Source organism: Neopelma chrysocephalum, unplaced genomic scaffold (genome assembly GCF_003984885.1).
Source record: "Neopelma chrysocephalum unplaced genomic scaffold, ASM398488v2 Primary Assembly neopelma1_68, whole genome shotgun sequence".
NCBI lineage: Eukaryota > Metazoa > Chordata > Aves > Passeriformes > Pipridae > Neopelma > Neopelma chrysocephalum.
In genome coordinates this window covers 52,426-72,978 of record NW_020897727.1, presented here as the reverse complement: position 1 = coordinate 72,978, position 20,553 = coordinate 52,426, and the positions used below count along the sequence as shown (strand labels likewise).

The 20,553-nt window shown below is 42.0% G+C and overlaps 1 protein-coding gene across 1 annotated transcript in view; it reads left to right on the top strand.

Moving 5' to 3' along the window:
• The window catches only part of MYLK3 (myosin light chain kinase 3), a 34,603-nt gene that overhangs the window by 1,798 nt on the left and 12,252 nt on the right, over positions 1–20,553 (top strand). The window contains exons 2-4 of the mRNA XM_027685009.1: positions 14,647–14,737; positions 15,613–16,051; positions 18,903–19,474. Coding sequence (XP_027540810.1) covers positions 14,647–14,737; positions 15,613–16,051; positions 18,903–19,474 — 1,102 coding nt within the window. The remainder of the gene's footprint in view (positions 1–14,646; positions 14,738–15,612; positions 16,052–18,902; positions 19,475–20,553) is intronic.

Below are 20,553 nucleotides of genomic sequence, written 5' to 3'. Positions count from 1 at the left end.
GAAGACTATAATGAGATTGAGAATATCTTGTTTCTCTGTAATTGATCTGCTGGGTGACTGAGTAATTCTTTCATATTCATTACTTCAATTTCCTTTTCTGTAAAACTAGTGATAATGGTGCTTCTCTTCTGAAAATGACATTAAGGTCCACAGGTAAATGTTATGTTAGATTTAGTTTGATTTATTGGCTTTCCATGTTCTCAATGAGCTAAGAATCAAAACCAACTTTGTTTTGGATGTCTTGCACTGCATTACATCACTCTGGCCAGTTGATCAAACTCATTATGTTATTCTCTTGGAAAATCATTCTCTGTTTTGTTCACAAAGCTATTACTCAAAGTCATAGAACATTATAAAGAGAAGGCTGCTTTTGGAGGGATATGACCATCAGAGAGCATGTAAGGATGAACAGTGCTTTGGACCATGTGTCCATTCTTAGTAAAGTTGGTGAGAACTGCTCTGATCTGTAAGTACCCTAGTGAAAGCTCTTCTCCCATGTAGAATGTCAGCCTACAAGTTGGGTCTGAGCCTGTTCCAGCAGGATGTGTCTGTGTGGTTCTGACTGCAGTGGTTGCAGTGTGAAACCTGTTGTTTGCATGTTTGTGGACTATAGTCTCCTTCTGGGCTGGTACTTGGTGAGCTGCCTGCTTGTACTCAGCTGAGTGCCTGGCTCAGCTGACTGGGCTGTTATGGAAGGACTCACAACCCCAGGCAGTTCTGTAAACAGTGGCCTGTGTGTGTTTACAGATTGCTTGGGAATCTCTGTTATTGCTCAGAGGTACAGTGGAGGGGGTAGTTCATGCTCAAGCAATAAGATGACGCATTTTGCGTTTCTGATTTTAATTGGACTTATAAGGGGCAGTGATAGGAGTGTTCTGACGTGCCTGAAGACCAAATTGCCTATAATTCCTTTAGGATTTTCATTTCCTTGAGCTGAACAGCTTTGATGATCAGCTGCATCAATCCTTTTAACCTTGGTGGTGCTGCTGTCTTTCTTCTGTTGACTTGTTGGACCTGACTCTTATTTTAGGACACAGCCACTTAATGAGATACCTGAAGTCCTGTAGTCTTTCACATAAGCTAATCTTGATGCTTCTCTCCTACTTCATGTTTGTGGTTGGGGGTATGCATTCCACTCTGTGGATTGGGTTTGGGTTTTCTTTGGGTTACATCTTGCTGCTTTCTCTACTCAGACCTATTTTTTCTGGGAATCCTGTGTAGGGTTATTTGGAACTCCTCAGGTACTGTTGGTTCACATGTTGACCTTTGTGTGACTGTTTTTGAATGACTTGCACTGTGCAACAATCACCTTTGTTTCAATCTCTTTGAACATTTGTCTCCCATTTTGTGTAGCTGATGCTTGGGGTACAGAGCTGCTGGGATAGGCCTTGACACCTGCAGTTCAGGCTCCTGTTTACCTGGGGAGTCACTCCTCTCCTCTGCAGAGCAGATTTGGGATCCCAGGCTCTGGGGCAGTGTGTGAACTGCAGAGACCTAAATGACCATCCCGGGGTCCAGAGTTTTGGCAGGCTCTGTGCACACTGCTATGGAGAGCTAGCAGGAAGGCAGGCAGAGTGAAAAAAAATGAATGGAAATGGTAACCCATTTTGAAGGATTGGGATTTTTAGAAAAAATACATGGTCGGAAAGTTTCTGAGCATCTTGGTTGTTAGCATTGTCTTCCAGGCCTTGCAGGAACTCAAAGATGTCATGTGTTCTGATTTAAATTTTGCACCAGTGAATAGTGGTCTGCAGTCTAAATATATTCTATTGAGTATCCTTTCAGACAGTTCATATCCCAGAAACTAGAGTAGTAAACTATATATAGTCTCTGACATTACAAAGCAGGTTTGTTTTCACCTTATCCATGGCTGAATTGAGATAGCAGGAGCAAGCTGCTCTTCCTGCTGTTGTCTTCTATATTTGTGGCTCACCTTTCACTCTCATTTGTGTCCTTGTTTTGTTGTTCAGGCTTGAGCAGTACATGTGCTTTCTGGCTCATCCAACTTGGGCATGTGTCTGACTTCAGATCCTGAATGCTTCCTTTCAGAGACCTGATTCCTTCCAGCACTGTCATGGCACATTCACTGGTATTGTATGGGGCTGGGTAGAGTTAAAAAGAAATGCCCTTTTTCTATAAATTTCTCCGTTCTGAATATTTTCCTGGTGGGTTCCTGTCCCCAGTTTCAACTAAAGTCACCAGAAGCCCAGTGTGGGAACCTTCAGGGTCCTGGTTAATTCTCAGCACCTCTTTGGGAATCAGCACAGCTTGAATTGCATATTCCTTGACCTGTCTTGCTGTACAAAGAAAACAGTTTGCTACAGATTTGATGAGTGACCGACCTTCTTGTTTCTGGGTTTGCCTCATACAGAATTATCAGTCTTAGGGCTAGAAATTATCAGTTTTAGTGCCATGGTCTAGCTGACGTGGTGGTATTCAGTCATAGGTTGGACTCTGTGATCTCAGAGCTCTTTTCCAACTTCATTGATCCTATGAAAACACCGGCACAAGTTACCAGGTGGCTGACTGGGCCGTCCCTCCCCATGAGGCAGTTGTTGCCATGGCCATCAGTGATGGCTTCTCTTGGTAAGGCAGGTAGAAAGCTGCCAGTCATGGCTGTGGGCCACTGAGCCTGTTCGGGGACCTTTTATCTGGGTAATGGGAAATGCAGAATTTCATAGGATCCAGTCTTCACTAGATTCAGTTCAGACAGACTTTTTCAGAATTTTCCTGTCCTTCTTTTTGTGGCTGAACAAGAATGAGGGACCTCTGTATTTCACCTTTTTCAGGGACTGTGTGTACAGACTCTTGCCAGCTGTAACTTGCTTACCTCTGCAGAATATTTCTGCAGCCTTTTCCAGCATCCAGCCCAGAGTTTTAACTACTCTCCTAATTTCTCACACTGAGAAGATCTTGATGTACTGTTACTATATTTGTCTATGGAACTGCCCTACTACCCTTTAGTGACAAATACTCCTGATATCAACTAATATGAAATCCAAACCATTTATATCCTGGATCTTTTATCAGCAGTGTTATTTGCTTGCTTTCCTCTGAGTGATTTTGGCTTTATGGTGCCAGGACTTGGGGCTGTTTTTGTAGTCTAGCACTGATAATCAGTGTGTCTGGGTTTACACTGCAGCTGTCTCTGCAATGCATCTGGAGATTAATTTAACTGATCTAACAGCAGAATTCCAAAATCGATGGTTTATTAGTTTTAATTGAGGAGCCTTTTATGAGGGCAGAGAAATGTCTATGTGGTTGCTTAAAATTAATACTCTGGAGTCTGCTGGCTGTTGATTTAAGGTAGCAAGGTGGTTCAGAAGCAAAACTTCCTGAGTTCTGACAGAAGTCTTTCAGAGAAGCACTAGGGGGTATTTAGTGTCTTGGGAGTGGAAATGGCTGCACCAAATGTGCTCTGGATTTCTGTTCTTACTGGATATTTGTACTGATAAATTAACTTCAGGTGGAAAAATGGATCACCGTGCTTAGCCATACCACTGGAGCCTAAATTCAAAGCTTCTAATTCACACCCAACTGTTCTTAAGCTGTCTGCTTTAGAAAGATAAACTTTAAAAATTGCCTTCTCATGCCTTGCTCTGAGAAGCTTGATTCCTGTTGTTAGCTGCGTTCTGCAATTCCACTGACATGTGGGATAATGTTCTTTTAGACATTCTTTTGTTTATTTCCTGCATATTCTAAGTTGATGAAAACCAATTTCTCTGTTTTTTGCCAGACATTTAAACATTCACCCAAAGTGGCTTCTCTGTGAGTATTTGATTACTGAAAAGAGTTTGCAAAACCATCAGTTTCTGTACACAAACTCTTCTATTCTGAATCTTTTTCAAAGCAGAGTTTGTGTTGAGCCTAAGCCTGAAGTGATGAAGTTATTCCTGTGTTTGTGAATGACGTCAAAGCAAAATGTCAGAGAGATCTAAATCAGCAGGTGAATATAGCACATAACAGACTTCATTATAGGGCAGATAAGTATAGGGCAGGATTTCCTTAACATAGTGTTTTGGTTATTAGTGGGGAGTAACAATTTCAAATGTTCTTATTTAAAAAAAAAATTAAAAATCTCCCATTGTTAGGTTCCAGTAAAGGCCATTATTAGCAAGGAACAGTGAACACAGTATTTGGTGTTTGTTGTACCACAACAGGAGCAGTCAGGTGGGAATGTGAGAGGAAAAAAAATCAGTAACTGAGAGTCCAGCTTACACAAGGCCTGAAATGAAGGCACTAACTGCTTTTACAATGACTTGGGACACACTTTCCCAGAGTGTGTGTCCCCCAGCCAAGGGACACAGAACTCCGGTCAGAGGGTTTGTGGGGCTGGAGGCTGCCTTGCCATGGACACTTAGTTCACTTAAATTCCAGTGCTATCCCACATGATTTGAGGTGCTTGTGTGTTTTACCTGTCAAAGACTTAAACCAATGAAATGTAAATTTGTGCTCAAGGGGATCTTTCCTCAGTCAGTAACTGCAAAGGGCAGCAGGGTAGCTGGGGGACAGGATTCTTGCCTTTCAACTTGGGAAATATAAGTGGAGAAGCAAAGAAAGTACTAAAATGTATTCTTACAGCAGTTGTCAGTCGTGGTGGTGAGAAAGGCGAAGATGGAAACAATGGTTACAAATTGACAAGTTAGTACAGCTCTGAGCGTACATTTTTGTGGTAATTTTTCAAACTTGAAGCTACAAAGATCTTCCAAAGTAGTAAGGGAGCAGAAGACAGCACAAAGCACGGTGCAGTGTGGGGATTTTCTTCTTCTCAAACAAAAATGTGCTGCTGGCAAAGCAGAGCCCTTTCTGAGGGATTTGATTTGAAGCCAGTCAAATTTCAAGTCAGCAAGAACAATTGTGCTGATTTTAATGTGTTTTGGAACAAGTTCTGGATTATGCAAGTTTGTTTTTCAGAAAAGTTGACTGTCTAGAAATAACCCTTTCTTGAGTAGCAAGTCTGTTCCCTATCTACGTGTCCTGAGAGGCCCTATCACATCACTTCAGTGACGAGAATTTACTTTTGCTTTGATTTTATTCCTGTTGGTATTACTGCACAGCCCAGGCTACTCTTCTGTGTTATGGCAGATCCTGCTGACTTACCATAACTTGTACCTGAGCAAACTCCCACAGGCACAAGGGCTTTTGATGGGTGTAAAATGGGCCTCAGGGTTCTCTGCTGAGCTCCTTGGAGCAGTGAGAAAGCATCTTGTAAATGAGAGGCTTCTTGAATCCAAGGGTAGCTTTTGTGACTGACCCTTAAAATCAGCAGCTTTTATGAGGAACTGACTGCATTAGATATAAAATCACTGAAATTTGGGGAAAGCAGAGTGACCAACATGACTTTTCTGTTCAGTTTCCAAGGGTGAGCTCTGTGGTGGAGGGTCTGGAGGAGTGGGAGGGTGAATCCTTATCACCACAGCAGGGAAGCATTGCCAGTTACCGCTCTTCTGGACCAAGTTAGTTAAATAATTTAGTATCTGCTTCAGTTAAAAAAAAAAAATTGAAAGAATGAAAATTAAAAGTAGTGAGCTTCCTAATGTAGTTTCTGTGGGCAACAGACTTGGTGGCAAGAATAAACTCTGGGGTTGAGTGAGTGAATGTGGATGGGCAGCAGATGCTCTTGTTGGCCTCCTGAGAGGCAAAGTAACCTGGTGGAAGGACTTTGGGGATCTTGGTAAGCCATGTGAGCAAATGGTAAACAGTGTTATCTATAAATCTCATCTCTTTGATGTAAATGAAATGTCATAATTGATCTGTTCAGCTCTCTGCTGTCAGCTGCCTGGCAGAGATGCATTACAATGGTGCACATGACCTGGGATCAGTAACCTATCCTTAGCTGTGCCACTGCCTGGGAGCGCTGTCCCTAGGGTCAGTAGTCTGAAAAAGGAATAAAATGGAGGTGGGGGATGGAGGCAGGACTTGAAAGAGTGTTTCCTAACCTGCTGTGTTAACAGTTTTTTCTCATAAATACACAGAAATAGGCAATATTGAACTGTATCACACCAGGGTCACTTGGGGATGCCAGTAGTGCTTCAGAGACCCTTTTACTGTGCAGGTGGATTTCAACCAACAGCCAACATGGGTGATAACATCAGTGTCAGGTTCTTGGCAGGTGTGGTCTAGTTCCTACTACGATCTGGTCTCAGCAGGAAACCCAACTATTGAACCAGATGGACTTACCCAGACTTTATGGCATATCTTGTCCTTGGAAGTTATTCCTCTGAATTAGAGCCAGTGCCTGTTTTGTGCTTGTTGTTGTTGTAAGAATTGCTCTGTTGCTGCACCATTACTCTGTGGACATAATTTATTACCTTTCGTGCTGTTCATGAGAAATTAGGCTTAATTTTTCAAAAGTTTGGGCATCCTTAAAAGGTTCAATTAGCCTTTCATTTGCTGGGGGAAAAATTTAGCAAGTGTATGTTAATGAGCTGCATCAATTCGATACAGATTAAGTAGATTTCCAGTGTGACTTGAAAAACTTGACATCTGTTTTCTAAAAACGTAAAAGATATTTGTTAGTATTTTTTTGCCTGAGTAGTGTTTAGCAGATGTAGCCAGATTGTTTTTAGCTTATCTACTTTAGTTTTCCCTTTTGTAAGCTCCCGAGGCTTTGCCACGTTGAGCTCTCCATCTTCTTAGAGCTCTGTTACATTGCAACCCCTGCAGACTTCTCCCAAAGCCTTCAAGTTCTCTATTAAGCTTTGACTTTTTATAGACCATAGAAAAAGTTGTTTTTTCATTTACCGACATGCCCTCAGCCATCTCCAGTTTTACAGTGCTGTTGGAAGCAATGCAACAATCTAATGAGATGATCTGCTTGAGCAGCTGGTTTTAACCTCTGTGACATTTCTTGTTTGGGGTATAAGCCTCTGCTGTCAGTTTAGTACATGCTGTGGATTTATTTATTTCTTTTGTACTTTCTATTTTCTATTCACCCCGTCTTTGTGGTTTTTTTCTTCCTTTGAGTCAGAGCTAGCAAGGAAGAATCGTAACTGAACTGCCATGTGATGGATTTTTGTGTTGAATTTGAATTTTTCTCTTGTTTTCTGACATCTCTCTTTTCCAGCTGGGAGAGTGTGTGTGGAGTGTGAGCCAAAGAGGAATAAACTCTCATTCCCCCCTTGAGAATAGAAGTATCTTTGACATCATCAGTTCAAGGTCACTAGTAGTTCTGGTTCTCCAGCATTTGTGTTCCTTTTCTCTGTATTCTTGAGATACTTGACGCCTTGGAGGTATTTTAAAGATATCTGATGAGTTCATTTCAGTTCAGCAGATAATGGAGCAGAGGCAGTTGCCTACACACTCCAGATCACAGTGTTTATTTTTTGTTACCTGGAAGAAATGAGCAGGAATCCACGGGAGACCAATTTTATCAGAAACTATTCAAATTACATCCAGACTATGGTGGAGTCTCGTTGATCCCCGGTTTTTTTTCGGCAATGGCAATATGGGGTGACTGAGCATAACTCTGCCCTTTACAGAGGTCCTGCAGCACCCACTGCTCACAGTATTTGTTGCTCATACAACACTTCATGTCATTTGGGGGGTACTGAAGATGCAGCACTGTGTGTTGCAGTATCTAAGTGCAAATTGTCATTATAAGCAATAGCTCCACCCAAAGAAAAAGTGACTTTAATTGGCTGTCGCACTTGTCACAACAATGTGCTTTTTGTTTGTCTGTGATGTGGAGTCAGGCAGTTTAGGATTTTTCCCTTATTTTTTGGTAAGTATTGAAAGGCTTGAGACTGACAATGGAACTGAATGCTCTCTCCAGGCTGCTCAAGCAAGATGCAAACACTGGGCACTAAATCACTGTTTTGAACAACAATTGCCTGCTTTTGTAATTCAAAGCAAAAGGAATAAAAGATTTTTTTTGCCAGCATTTGAGCATATCCTGAAGACAAAACAACCAGTTAGATGTGCCAGAGGTGTTTTTTCTTTTTGTGTGTTTGCCAGCAGTTTGAAAGGGGAGAGAGTGGAGGAGAAAATGAAAATCAAAAAAGAAAAGCTGACCTTAACTTTGTGATAGATGTTTAACAGTTTTCACTATGGTCCAAGTGAGGTTTCCTTCTTCTCTGTCCTTCACCCCACCTATAATTTTGCAGTTGCTTATGGATGCACAGCACGATGAAAGTAGTGTAATAAGTTGAAGGGCTGTATCTGAATAGGAGGCAGTTTTGGCTGTATCTTTCCTGCACCTCGGACAACACTAGCAAGGAATATTTGCTACATTACTGTATTTGTAGCAAGACTTCTCCATAGTGCATTATCTTAAACATCTCCCAGTGCACTGTTCGAGCAGGTGTCAGGTGGTGAAATCTGTTCCCTGTGGCTGGAGAACACAGGGCATGTGGCTGAATCTGCAGGAGAAAGAGATGGTTTGTGCCCCTTCAGTTCCAATCATGCAAGTCTGTTTGTATAAACTAATATAAATTCAGAGATTTCCTTTTTCATTTTTGTTTTTGAAGTCCTACTTTTTGTTTTACACAGCGTTTACCACTAGTCCATTGTATGTGAGGAGGGTTAAATAATCAGTTACTTAGCTAATAGCAAGAGTTAATAACAATTGGGCAGCATTAAAGCTTTTTGCTCTCAATTGTTAAATAACTAAGGAGGTAATGCAGGATTTTGCAGGGCTCCTGTCTGCCCACAAGCACACACAGAGGCCAGTTGTGCACTTTGGTTGTATTTGCATTGTTTCATGGCCGCGCTGTGCCTGGAATAGCACCTTGGTGGTGGCAACTTGAGTTCTGAGTATGCAACTGGGACTGACTTTTGTGGCCAGGTTTCCTTATTGAAGCATTTGGTGTAAGTTGCCTGACTTTAAATACAACATTTTAGTATCTGCTTCAGTTAAAAAAAAAAAAAAATTTCTTTTTGTTCCTAAGAGGACAACATTCAGCAGGTACTCTTGATTTAGTTAATATGTTGGTTGTTTTGTTTATTTGTCATCAAGGATGTTGGTAGGCTTGAAAGAATTTATTACTTAGAGGCATTTGGCTTTAAATGCAGTAGAAGAGTTTCTTTAAGTGCAGTGAGAGTAGAGTTGAAAGTCTCTTATTGCCAATGTCCTAAACTTTCAAGATAGAGTTGTACATACATATCATAAAACTTATGCCATTCAATCCCAGGCCAGTGTGAAAACACCAGTGACTTTAAAATACTTCTTTTTTTTGGTCAGGAGAAGTGACGTGGCATGAAATGCCAACTCCCAAGCCAAGTTTTCTTCCAAAGTCGTTGCTTTCTATTCAAACTCTCCCATGAAGGTGATGAACAGTCCAAGTCTTAAAGGTTTTAGTATGTTTTGTAAAGGCAGTTATTGGCCTCTGAATGTCACAGAATCACCAGGTTGGCTTTAATTATATGATGATAGATGTAGCAAAATAGAGGGGGTTTTTTATTGTAAAGGTAGAAATTGTAAAGGAGTGTCAAGGACTCAACACTGTCTTGAGTGGATAATTTTAAAGCTCCTACTACTCTGTGGGAAGGATTTTAATGTCTAGAATGTTCTATCTTATATAAGAAATTCACTTCAAGAATGACTTTTTTTTTCCATATGCCCCATCCAAACAATGAGGAGGGGATCAGAGGTGAAGGGATGCTCAGTATCCCAAAGCCCACGGCTTTGATGTGATTCCATTGTCCTGTCTCACCAGGACTCCTGCAGCATCAGGGTTTCCCCACTGGTTTCTCCTCCCTGCTCTAGGGACACACAGCAGGAAAAAGGGACCCAGGAGAACTGGGCAGAGTCGTGTGACACAATGTCACATCTGGCATGGGACAAACTGCTTTCTCTCTTGTTGCCACAGTTCATCCTCTGTGGAAGAGAACTGACTCGCCCTCTGTGCTGTACTGTAAGGATACATTCATTAATGTTTCTAAAGCATTCAGAACTGTGGCAGTGGGGGCTGTGCACTATGAAGTGATTCTGTTCTCTAGTGACTGTAATTGTTGTAGGAGATATGCTGTGATTCAGAAGCGAAAAGCAAGTCCGCAACAAATCCTTCAAGATTTATGATTTAATAGTTTTGTTGCTAATAGTTGGACTAATTCTGCTGTGCCTTCATTCTGATATTTTTTTAACGTGGTTCATTTTCATAACCCAGGAGAAAGATTTAATTTTAGAAGTTTCAGTTGACAGAGACATGCTGGTGCTAGATACGTATTTCAGATCATTGTCATTGTGCTCTATTTTTGAATTCAAGTGCCAGCCAACCCAAAGAGCATACCCTGTTCTATGATGGGTGCTCTGCAGCCATGCTACCAAGCAGAATTCTTCCAAGGTTTAGCACAAGGCCAGCAAATTTACTTATATAGTTTTCCTGTTTAATGAAGGGAAATGTTCTAGCACCTTTTCATTATCACAGGACTAAAACTGGTCATAAAAACAATCCTCCTCCCCCGAAGGCCTGCGCAGGCATTGGCAATTGTTAAGATGCTTGCCTATCAACAGCCACTCGAGAAAGAATTTTAAATGGTTTTGTGACGTCAAGGAGGCCCAAGAAAACATAGTCTGGTGCCAAATTACTTCCATCACTGAAAGCCCACAGTAAGAAATAGATAACACAGAAATAAATCTTTTGTGCAGTGGCTATCTCATGATATGCTCTAGCGACTCCAGTAAGTGAGGTTGTCTGGTATAGGAATAGCTGAAGAAGATGAACTTTCAGAGCCTCATTTTCTAATTTATGATTAATGAAAAGGCAGCCTAATCTGTCTGACATCCTGCTCTCTGGACGCAATGTCTGCGGGCAGCTTGGACCTCGCAGAGGGAAGTGCCCTGACAAAGTTACAGCCTGCAAAAGTGATCAGTCTAAGCACGGTGGACAAAAAACTGTACCTCCTGAATGAAAAGATGGACAGACTGTTGCACTTCCAAGAAGATCTGACAGGCAAACTGCAGCAGGTTAACAGAGGCATTGATGATGTAGAAAAAGGCATTAGCAAGCTGGCAGTATCCCGAGCAGCTCCTGCTGACACAGATGCGATGCAGAAAGGCCTAAAGGTATCGGACAGTGCTCACCAGGCTGACGTCCACAGCATATGCTCAGAAGTGTTGAAGCTGATGAAAGCTGCCCAGCTAGATGCCTCAAAGCATAAGGAGAGGCTGGCAAAGATAGAGAAAAGGGTTGATACCCTGGATAAAGTTATTACATTTGTGGGCGAAGTATTAAAAAATTCTAAAGTAGTGGATTTTATTCTCAAAGGCATTGTGCCCTGGAAGAAGGGGAGTCTGCTGGAAATTCCTGTTGAGGTTGGTTTAGTTTTACTATTCTTCATATTTTACTTTATGATGTATCAGGGCTTTAGGCTCTCCTGTTGATTTCTTGCATAATGTATAATTCAGGTTTTCCTTTCAGTGTTGCTGTTACAGGTTACTGCTGTGACCTTTGAATTGCAAGGCTCTCAAGGTGGGGACCAAGCCCCAAACACACCTTGCAGTCCAATGTTTGAGGTTCCTGAAGTGTGCCAGGCAGTCCTGTAACAAGTGTGAGAAGTAGATTGCTACTCTAAAGGAAAACAGCTTCTACCAGTGCTCAAAGCTCAGCAATGTCACTCAAATTGACTGAATTGAGGCCCCAGTGGAAGTGAAGCATTTTTTATTGGAAGAGGCTTCTATTTCCTTGTTCATGAATCCTGAACAAAGCACCAGTTACTAAAACCTGTGCTGACTTATGATTGTGTTTCTGAGCAGGTTTAAATGTCCTTAGACATCTAAATTGTCTTTAGCTGCATCTTTACAATGCAGCTATGACTTCATCATCTCCATCAACATTGTTCACTCCTGAAATCAAGTAGTTCTTGTGCATGCAAGTCCTAGACATCAGTTCCTGAGGATTTCTTAATAGTTGAGAACAGTGAGGGAGGAACAAGCAAGACCAGTGCATAGTCGATACAGCGTTTTGAAATAGATGAACCTTGTTTTTTAGAAGTAACAGGCATCTGAAATTAGTTTTAGCTAATGGGAGTTTCCATTTTTCATAATGGCTTGTATCCCACCATGGGGATGAGAGGGAGGAAAACTGCAAGAGCTGTTTTCATTGTTTATTCATTCCAAGAATTTCTTTGGATGTAGGGGTGTGATTACAGTAAGGAGAATTTAGCTCAAATGAAAATGTCCATTTGTATCTTAATCAAAATATTTTTCACCAAAGCTGTAAAATGTTTTGATGGGAAGGTACATCTAAACTTTTAGAAAAACAGGGCAGTGCTCAGTGCCAGAGTACCTTTTTGGTCTTTCTGAGTGCTCTGCTGGTCTCCCTTTTTTATGTGCCAACATCTGACAAGTGAACTGGACTGTTAGGAGACAGAGGAATTTATAAAGTATTTCCATTAGTATTGAGAACAATAAATTATGCATTAGTTATCAACCTTAAATCTGGATAAAGCTTGTACTTGCAGTTCCAATTTCAGTTCTACAGGTTTTTTGAGAAATGGGAATGTTTGATATTTTTGGTTAAAGCTGCATTGTTCCAAGTCACTGCCTGCAGACACTGCAGAATGCCTGGAGACAGACACTGTCCTTTGCCTGATTTACACCTTGGACTGAACTGGCACACAGTGTGTCAATGGCCAGGGGAAGAGGAGCAGAAAGAAGATTAACTAGTTCTGTTTCCAGATTGTCCAAGTGAAAAGAGCAGTAAGGAGGGATGTAAATAACAGGAGGTCATGTGAGGAATACTGGAGGAAGGATTCACAAGGACTCCTGGCATACTGGTGGGATTAGTTGTGGAGCAGCCACCGTGCACACACATCCATGTTTACAAAAGGAGATGGAAGGAGCTCAGAGCTCCATCCAAGTTTTGTAGACAGGCAGATAGAGACTGAGAGGGGAAATGGCCTGCTGGTGGTGGCCTGGTGGCCTGGGATGGGCTGGGGGTCAGTGTCCCAGGCTCTGACCTCTTCCTGGGCTGGAGAACAGACAGGGTGTGCTGGGCAAGCAGTTTTATGGCAAAGTCCAGTTTCGCAATATGCCCATCATTGTTCTGCTTTTTTTTTCCTGGTCATGAACACTTTTTGAAATTGGAGCAAAAGGTCAGTTATAAGACCTTAAGATATGTCTGTGCTTTGATCCCAGGCTGAACTAGGCTTGAATTAGTGAGGTCTCTTGTGTACGTGACCCAGCTGGGTAACGTGGAGCAAAGCACAGGTGAACTTGGAAACAAATCCTGCTGAGCCATGTGCCAGCTTTGGTCTGGTTTTGCTTCCTGTTGAGTGATGGCAGCACAGACACGTCCAAAGAGCTCCACAGTTGTGTGGGGGTTGCACAGAAGAGAACTTGCTGCTTGCTTGTTTCTGTTTTCCAGCCTTTGCTGTTCATGACAGTGTCCTGCTCCTCAGGGGGCTGGCTCGGGTGGGGGGAGTGGGGAGGCCCTGTTTGCATTTCTGGGTGAAGCTGTTGGTTGATGCTATGACAGCATTCCAGGGATGCCGTGGGAATGCTTATGGAAGAAGCTTTGTGGGGTTGGAGTCAAATTAATAAAAGACTATGAATTGAAGCTTCATAGGATCCAAACCTCTGACTTCTTACTTGAAAACAGACAGAAAAACCCACCAGCATTAAACTGTCACTTACCCAAGGCTTTCTTTGCATGTAGGATTTTGCAAGAATAATGTTCACCCTGGTCATTGTTGCAGGTTTGCTTAGAGCTGTAATAAAAATGGTAATGATTTTTTACTACTTTTACTCTTTGGGTGTTTTGTTTTCTGGGAAGGGGGAGGTGGGGAGGCTCTGTGCAATCTGTAGGGTTGGTGCATGGACTTAACTGCTTTTACTAACAGATGAAGGGCTGATGTGCAGCTATCTTGTAATCAGTTATCTGCAGAAATATTTTACATGTTACTCATTTGCTTGTAGAAATAAGGATAGGAGGCTGCTCATCACTAGATTTTTAACTAAATGCCAGCCACAAGGTATGTTATGCCTTTTCCTATTTTCGTGCAACGCTTTTTGCTAAATATTATTTAGTTTTAATTTTACTATAAATGTGTTGCTGTATTAAGTCTTTAGTGGTGTTATTAAGAAAGATTCCTCCTTTCAAATTAATTGGGGGAAGAACTTTGCTTAAAAATTAAAATCTGCTTCTAAAAGACAATAAATCTGTTTTTAATCATTCCAAAGGTGACATGTGAAATGTCAAGAACATACACAAGAGTTGCCATAAAGCTAGAGGCTCTTTTTTGGTATCACCTCTATCAGATCAAATTATGAATTTTTAGATGCCTTGAGACAAATAGGTTTTGACAAATATATTCAGAGACATTACTTTTCATTCTGTCACCAGCGAAAAAGCAACAGAAATAAAGTATCATTTCTTTTTCTACTCTCTCATGTCTCACATGTCATGCTTTTTAATCCATATGAGTAAGGATGACAGGGGGCAAAAGCTATGACAGTGAAAATTTTGGAAAGCCATGAGCTAATGTATTAATCTGTGTCATCTTGTTTTAGAAGTATGACTGCCTGCAAAAGCAGAGAGAGATTGGAAGAAGGAAATAAACACAGCAGTAACTAAAAATTCAGAAGTTAAGAGGTGTTAGTGTCCAATTTACAGAGTCAGAATGCCTACACAGTTGGAGGAACCTGGTGGGAATTAGACACTCTTGGCTGTAACTGTTGTTTTTGTGTTCCCCTGTCATTTTTAGGCCAAAGATAAGCCAGAGGAGAGTGGTGCAAAACCTAAGCATGTGCTTAGTAACAGAGGAACCCAAACTGAAAGCAAGAAGCCTCTGGAAGGTATGTATCACTCCAGGCATGCTACAGGCTTTGACTCCAGAATGTGCAGCAGACAAACTGGAAATTAATAGGCTGCTATTTCCCGCTACCTGAATTACTCAAATGTAACTGAGTAACTTTGACCCCCTGTGCTGGGAAAAGAGAATTATGCTCACCTCCTCCAAAGATGATTTGTCCCCAGGATTAAACCCCACAAAAAGCTAGAAAATGAAGTAACTAAAAGCAGCAGCTCTGTGTAGGTGCACAGGGATTCTTTTTTATTTGGATTCCAGTGAGTTGAATTCAGCAAGCAGAGCTTGTTTGGAGGTACTGTGAAGATAGTGGCAATATCACATAGCAAACCTGATAAATTCTTCTCCCTTAATACATCTGAGCCAGCCCTCTTTCCTCCCCTCTCTGAAAAAGGGATGTGTTGACACTGGGAATATCTTTTTTTGATCAGCCAGTTTCATTGGCAAGTCAGGGCTGGATTCCTATTTAGGATGTGTCTGTCAGGGCATTGCCCTGTTGCATCCATTGTTGATGCCTGTGGAGTTGCAACAGGGGTGAATGTGATGTTGAGCAGGCCCTGTCATGTTGTTGTCTTCACAAATGGTCAGTGAATCCTTTGCGTTATGGGCAATCCCTTATTTAGCTGCATCATTTTGGAAGTGACAAAAATAAAGCAAATGGTCCCAGTTCTGACTCAAAAGCTACACGGGGTTGTGAACTGACCTTGATGGTGCAAGGATTTTAAACCTTTTGGGGGGGTTCTTTCTATCTTTTCAGCTGTACTTAACTGTGTATGTTATTTTGAGTGGTGGGTTGCTTTATCCCTGCTCTGTTTTGCCATTAATTTTTTCAAGGATAGGTCATTAATGCATTATTTTATTCAGAGACAAAAAGTGGGAAAAAGCTGGATGAAAACAAGGGAACGTGTGAGAAGGTCAACACTTCTGGTGCTGTAGCCCACAAAGGTGACTCCAAACCCCAAGTTAAGGAGAGGACAGCACAGCAGCAAGTGGTAGAAGGTGCTGTCAAAACACACAGCGGTAAAAGCTTTCAACAGCAAAGGGACATTGGTGTCGAGGCTTTGAATCAACACAATGGTCTTCCCTTCATACATGAAGATCACGTAGGCAACCAAAATGTTCCTGCAAAAGCACAGATTATGGACAGAGCCCCACGCCCAGACGAGTGCCACAGGCAACTTGTGCATCAGAAACTCGGGAAGAATGAAAACAAACCTCCAGCATCGAGTGTGGCACCCCGGGAAGCCGTGCCCTCCACATCCCAGGCTATATCTGACACGGGGCGGGAGGTGACACATACCAGGTAATGGCCTTGCTGGTGGCTTTCTGTGTGAGCTGAAACCATTTCATGCGTTAGGAGGGAAAAAAGGAAAGCCAGGTCATTGAAGGAGGCGGCTCCTGCATCCTGGGATGGGAGTGGGGAGACCTGACGAGTGGTTAAGGCAAAAAACTCAAAGGGTCATGAGTAAAGTTGTGTGAAGCTGAGGAGTCAGAGGGCTGTGGATGGGAGGGAGGGATTTTGGATCATCAACCTCTGTGTATTAAACACACAGGAGAGCACAGGTGACCACCACAGGAGAGCTCATTTTAAACCACTCACTCCTTCCCAACTCCTTTGTTTCTCTAACCATGGGAGTGAAAGGAATATGAGATATTTAGTAGTACCTGACAAAAGCAAAGTACTTGTGTTTGTTGCCCTCAGTGTTTTCGTGTTTTGTTTTTTAATATCTTGGTCACCTAAAGATTGTTTGTTTGTTCATCTCTGTCAGGCTAATCTTTTCTTTATATAGTTGTTTTGTAATATGTCTTTTATAGTCCATTTTCCTTTGAATTATTTATTTAGGACTTGATTTAAATTACATTTATTTAAATTTTAAAAAACCCACACAACAGAGAATGACAAAACCCCACAACCAAAAGACTCCTATCAGCTAAACCCCAACAAATAGAACTTGTGTGTGAGATTTTGACTACCAGTGCCTTCTCTGTCTGGGCAGGTGACTATAAAGTAATTTACATGTGTGTGGGGGGGTGATAGACACACTCATCCCTACACACAGATGCATGTATGTATGTTACTTTGCATGGGGAATTTCCCAGTGTTTTGTGTGTACAAATTGGTGCCCGAACACCAGACAGAACATGACACTACTTTTGTGTCCGTGTAATTTGAAAACTCCATAGTGGTATTTGTGAATATAGGCTGGGCACTTATATCCTGTGCAATGAGTAAGTGTCTAATGGAATTACAGGACTCCTAAAAAAAAAACCACAAAACCCAAAACAAGTCAACAAATAAAGTGAATGAAGAATAAATTACCAAAATGAAAGAAAGCTGTCCTGATGTCAGCACATGGGCTTCCTGAGGGCAAGGGCTCATTGTGATGACTGGCACACTGGGAGATTTTTCTCCTTAGAGGGTGAGCGTGAGGATTTGGCAGGAGAAAGTAGAAGCTTTCACTGCTGTGGCCTCTTCTCAAACATTTATGTACAGTTATAGACATGGTTACCTCCAAACTGGTTGCTGCAGCAGCACTGACAGCAGAGGGACCTCCCTGTACTTTCCCAGTGGGTTTTAGGCTCTGGCTGGTGAGCCATAGGCACTGTGCTTCAGCAGCTGCAGTGGGTCCATCCCAGCTGCCTGCAGGGGTGCTGCCTTGGAGGCTGTTCCTGCGCTTGGGGGATGGCTCAGGGTGTTGGTGAAGCTGTAGAGGAACTGTTGCTGTAACCCCTTGGAAGTCAGTGCTGGTTGATGATGATGTGCCAGGGGGTGAACTTGGAGATGGGCAGCAGCTTCTGCAGCAGCTGGTGGGTTTGGACAGGGGGGTGCCTGAGCCCCAAAGACTTTGTTTTGGGGAGGAGGGAGGCCAACAGGCAACTCAAAGGCAGAAGCCAGAGTAAACCCCAGGGAAAGCTGCAGCCTTCCTGCCCAGGACACCCATTATGCTTTCGAGTGTGAAGTCACATGGGGGTGGTAAACACCTCTCTGAAATGGATGCAGCTTTTAATGAAGTTTGTAAAGCCCAGGCAGAAGTGTCAAAAGAACATTGTGTTCCCCAGCTTGGAGAAATGGCCAAGAGTCCTGCTGGGTTCAGGCTTGCCTAGATAGCAGAGGAAGGGTTTGCTCAGAGCTGTGTTCAGCTGCTCTGATAGCTCACACCACAGCAGCTGAGATTCATAGCCCAGCAAAAGGGTGTTAAAGATACAGAAAATGAGAAACTTCAGACTCCTGTAATACAAAAGCAGAAACATTTTCTTTTATAACATCTTCTGTAATAAGGCTGCTGCACTGAGAGAGGCAATAACCTTTGTGAAAATGAGGTATGTTCTCTCCTCGATAACAGGAATTTTCTTTACTTGCCATTGTATAAAATCTACTTTACAGCTTCACAAGTTTCAGTTCAGCCTCACTAAAATCAGGCAGCTCATGACAGTTGGAGCAGTAACAGTTGACTCAAACATTATCACACGAATGTCTTTGATGGATTTTAGGAGCACAGAGAATTGGTTTTAACCTGTATTCTTTTTAGGCAACACAAGAGGGGAAAAAATAATCTTTAAACTTTTCCAGTAGCTAGAATGCCAAAGAAAATAGTATTGATGGAGTGAAAGAGTTTATGAAAGTTGGATTTTTAAGAGAAAGCTGTGGAAAGAATGCTATCCCATCAGAAGGCACAAACACAGATGTCTGAGTGTGCAGGTCAGCCAGCTGGAAGACGACTGGGGGTGGATGCAAACCATTGAATTTCTAGAGCCATATGAGCAGTCAGCCATTTAGATAATCAGCCTGTAATTTGTGAAGGCAATCACTATCCCCTCTCTGCCCAGATGAGTGGTATTTTATTAGACCAACTGTAATAATTGCAGAAAGTGGGTAAGCTTTCAAATGTGGGATTAACCCTTAGCAGAATGAGACATTTTGTTCAGCAGGAGGCAGGCATGCACACTGATGAGGACATAGAAAAAGCATCAGAGTGCTTTTTGGTGCTCTTCCTTTAGTGTTTGTGAGTATTTTCTAAGAGGATTGGTACAGATAGGTGTTATTGATACTGTAGAAATCTGTGGGTTTGGAAACTTATAGATTCTTCTTCCCCCTTAAAGCTGCAAAAGTAGGGTTAGCCATCTGAATCAAATGTTGACTGTTTGCTCTGCAGGATATCCATCAGTGTACATATGACTGACATGAAAGAAAAGATTGAGATGGCCAAGGAAAGAAATGTAAGTGATCACAGAGGTACAAGTCCCAGAGTAAAACCCCCATCCTCCATACAAGCAGACTTGAAAGGAGTCAAACAGCTGCCTGACAAAATAAAGCTTCAACAGAGTCCTAAAAACATCAGCACTGAGCCAAATCCAGAAGTTAAAGGGGACAATAAGCAAAATGAACTTACACCTCAAACAGGAAAGCAACAGCCATTACTGAGCAAGCCCAAACCAGGTAAAAAGGTTGAAGAGAAATCAGAATTAAAATGCGAGCCCAAAACCTCGCAGAATAACTCTGCAAAGGAGCCTGCGAACGATGGGGGGGTAGAAGTGAAAATCCATCAGGAAACAGCAAAAGCAGAAGAATCCCCAAAGGATACCGAGTCTGACAGGAGAGAATCTGAGTCTGCATCTGCAGGAGGAAGTGGAAATGATGTTCATCAGTGCCCAGGAGTGGCACCAGAGAAGAGTAAGGCACTGGAAGGTGACAGAGCTGTTCCCACACAGGGTGAAGTGATCATCGGTGAGTTGCTCACAGTTACCCTTGGAACCTGTACAGTGAGGATTTTGTGCTATTCCTGTCTGTTGGATGTACAATAATGGCTGGAGCAGTGCTCAGCAGAACACCTGTGTCTTACACTTGAGAGCGTTTTGCCATGGGTGTCTTTGGCTATGTAAATAGCAATTAAAGTTTGTACAGATTCTTTTAATAGTAAGTTTCCTTTCAAAGTGTGTTTTGGGTAAAAAAATGTCATTTAAAATAAAAGAGGGTGAAATGTATGTGTGATCAGAAGTATGAGTAACTTTGAAAAAGTCCATTTTCTTTAGATAAAGCATTTATTCCTTAAGATAGAGTATGCAAGCCATACTTTAGCAGCTATGGGCTGGAGATTCAGAGCACAGCAAAATACTGCAGGCAGAGTATCTTGCCATGGCCTGTGTTGTGTTACTGGCTGCAGATCTCCTCTGGGTTACTATGTGGATGTTACAATGCTTGGTTGCATTGTTTCAGCCAGTGCTCGCTCCTGGCAGCACAAAACCTTCAGGGGTAGATGCCCTGACCTGGATCTGACATTCTGAGCAGTGGCTGGAGACGAGTTGAATACATGTTAAATTTCAGCCCGAGATACCTGCAGATTAGCTGTAAAATTGCTTTGAATAGGAGACACCAGAAATGGCTTTAATGAAGCTTTACCCTAGAAAAACTTGGACATTAGGTGATCATGGTTAACTGATTTAGCTTACCACAAACTGATGAAACTTAATAATTTTAATGATCATATTTTCAGCTTTAATTTGAACATTGTCTGCAAAAATCTTGCTGCTAGGAGGAACTTCATGGTTTTACCAATAGCTGCCATCATTCATCAGTGCTGTGTGTTTGTGTTGGCCTTTCCAGCTGCCCCATAACAATTAAAAAATGATCAATTGTAATTTTTTTCAAATGTCCAGGTAGTTTTTTCAGGAGGCCTTTTCTGTTAATGCATAAACTAGTGTCCTAAAGGTGTTTGGTGGGTTTACTGTTTTAAAAAAACAGAGATGAGATGCAGAAGGTGAGATCCTGTTCTCAGTTCTGGGACTTTATTCCTCATTTGTAAAAGA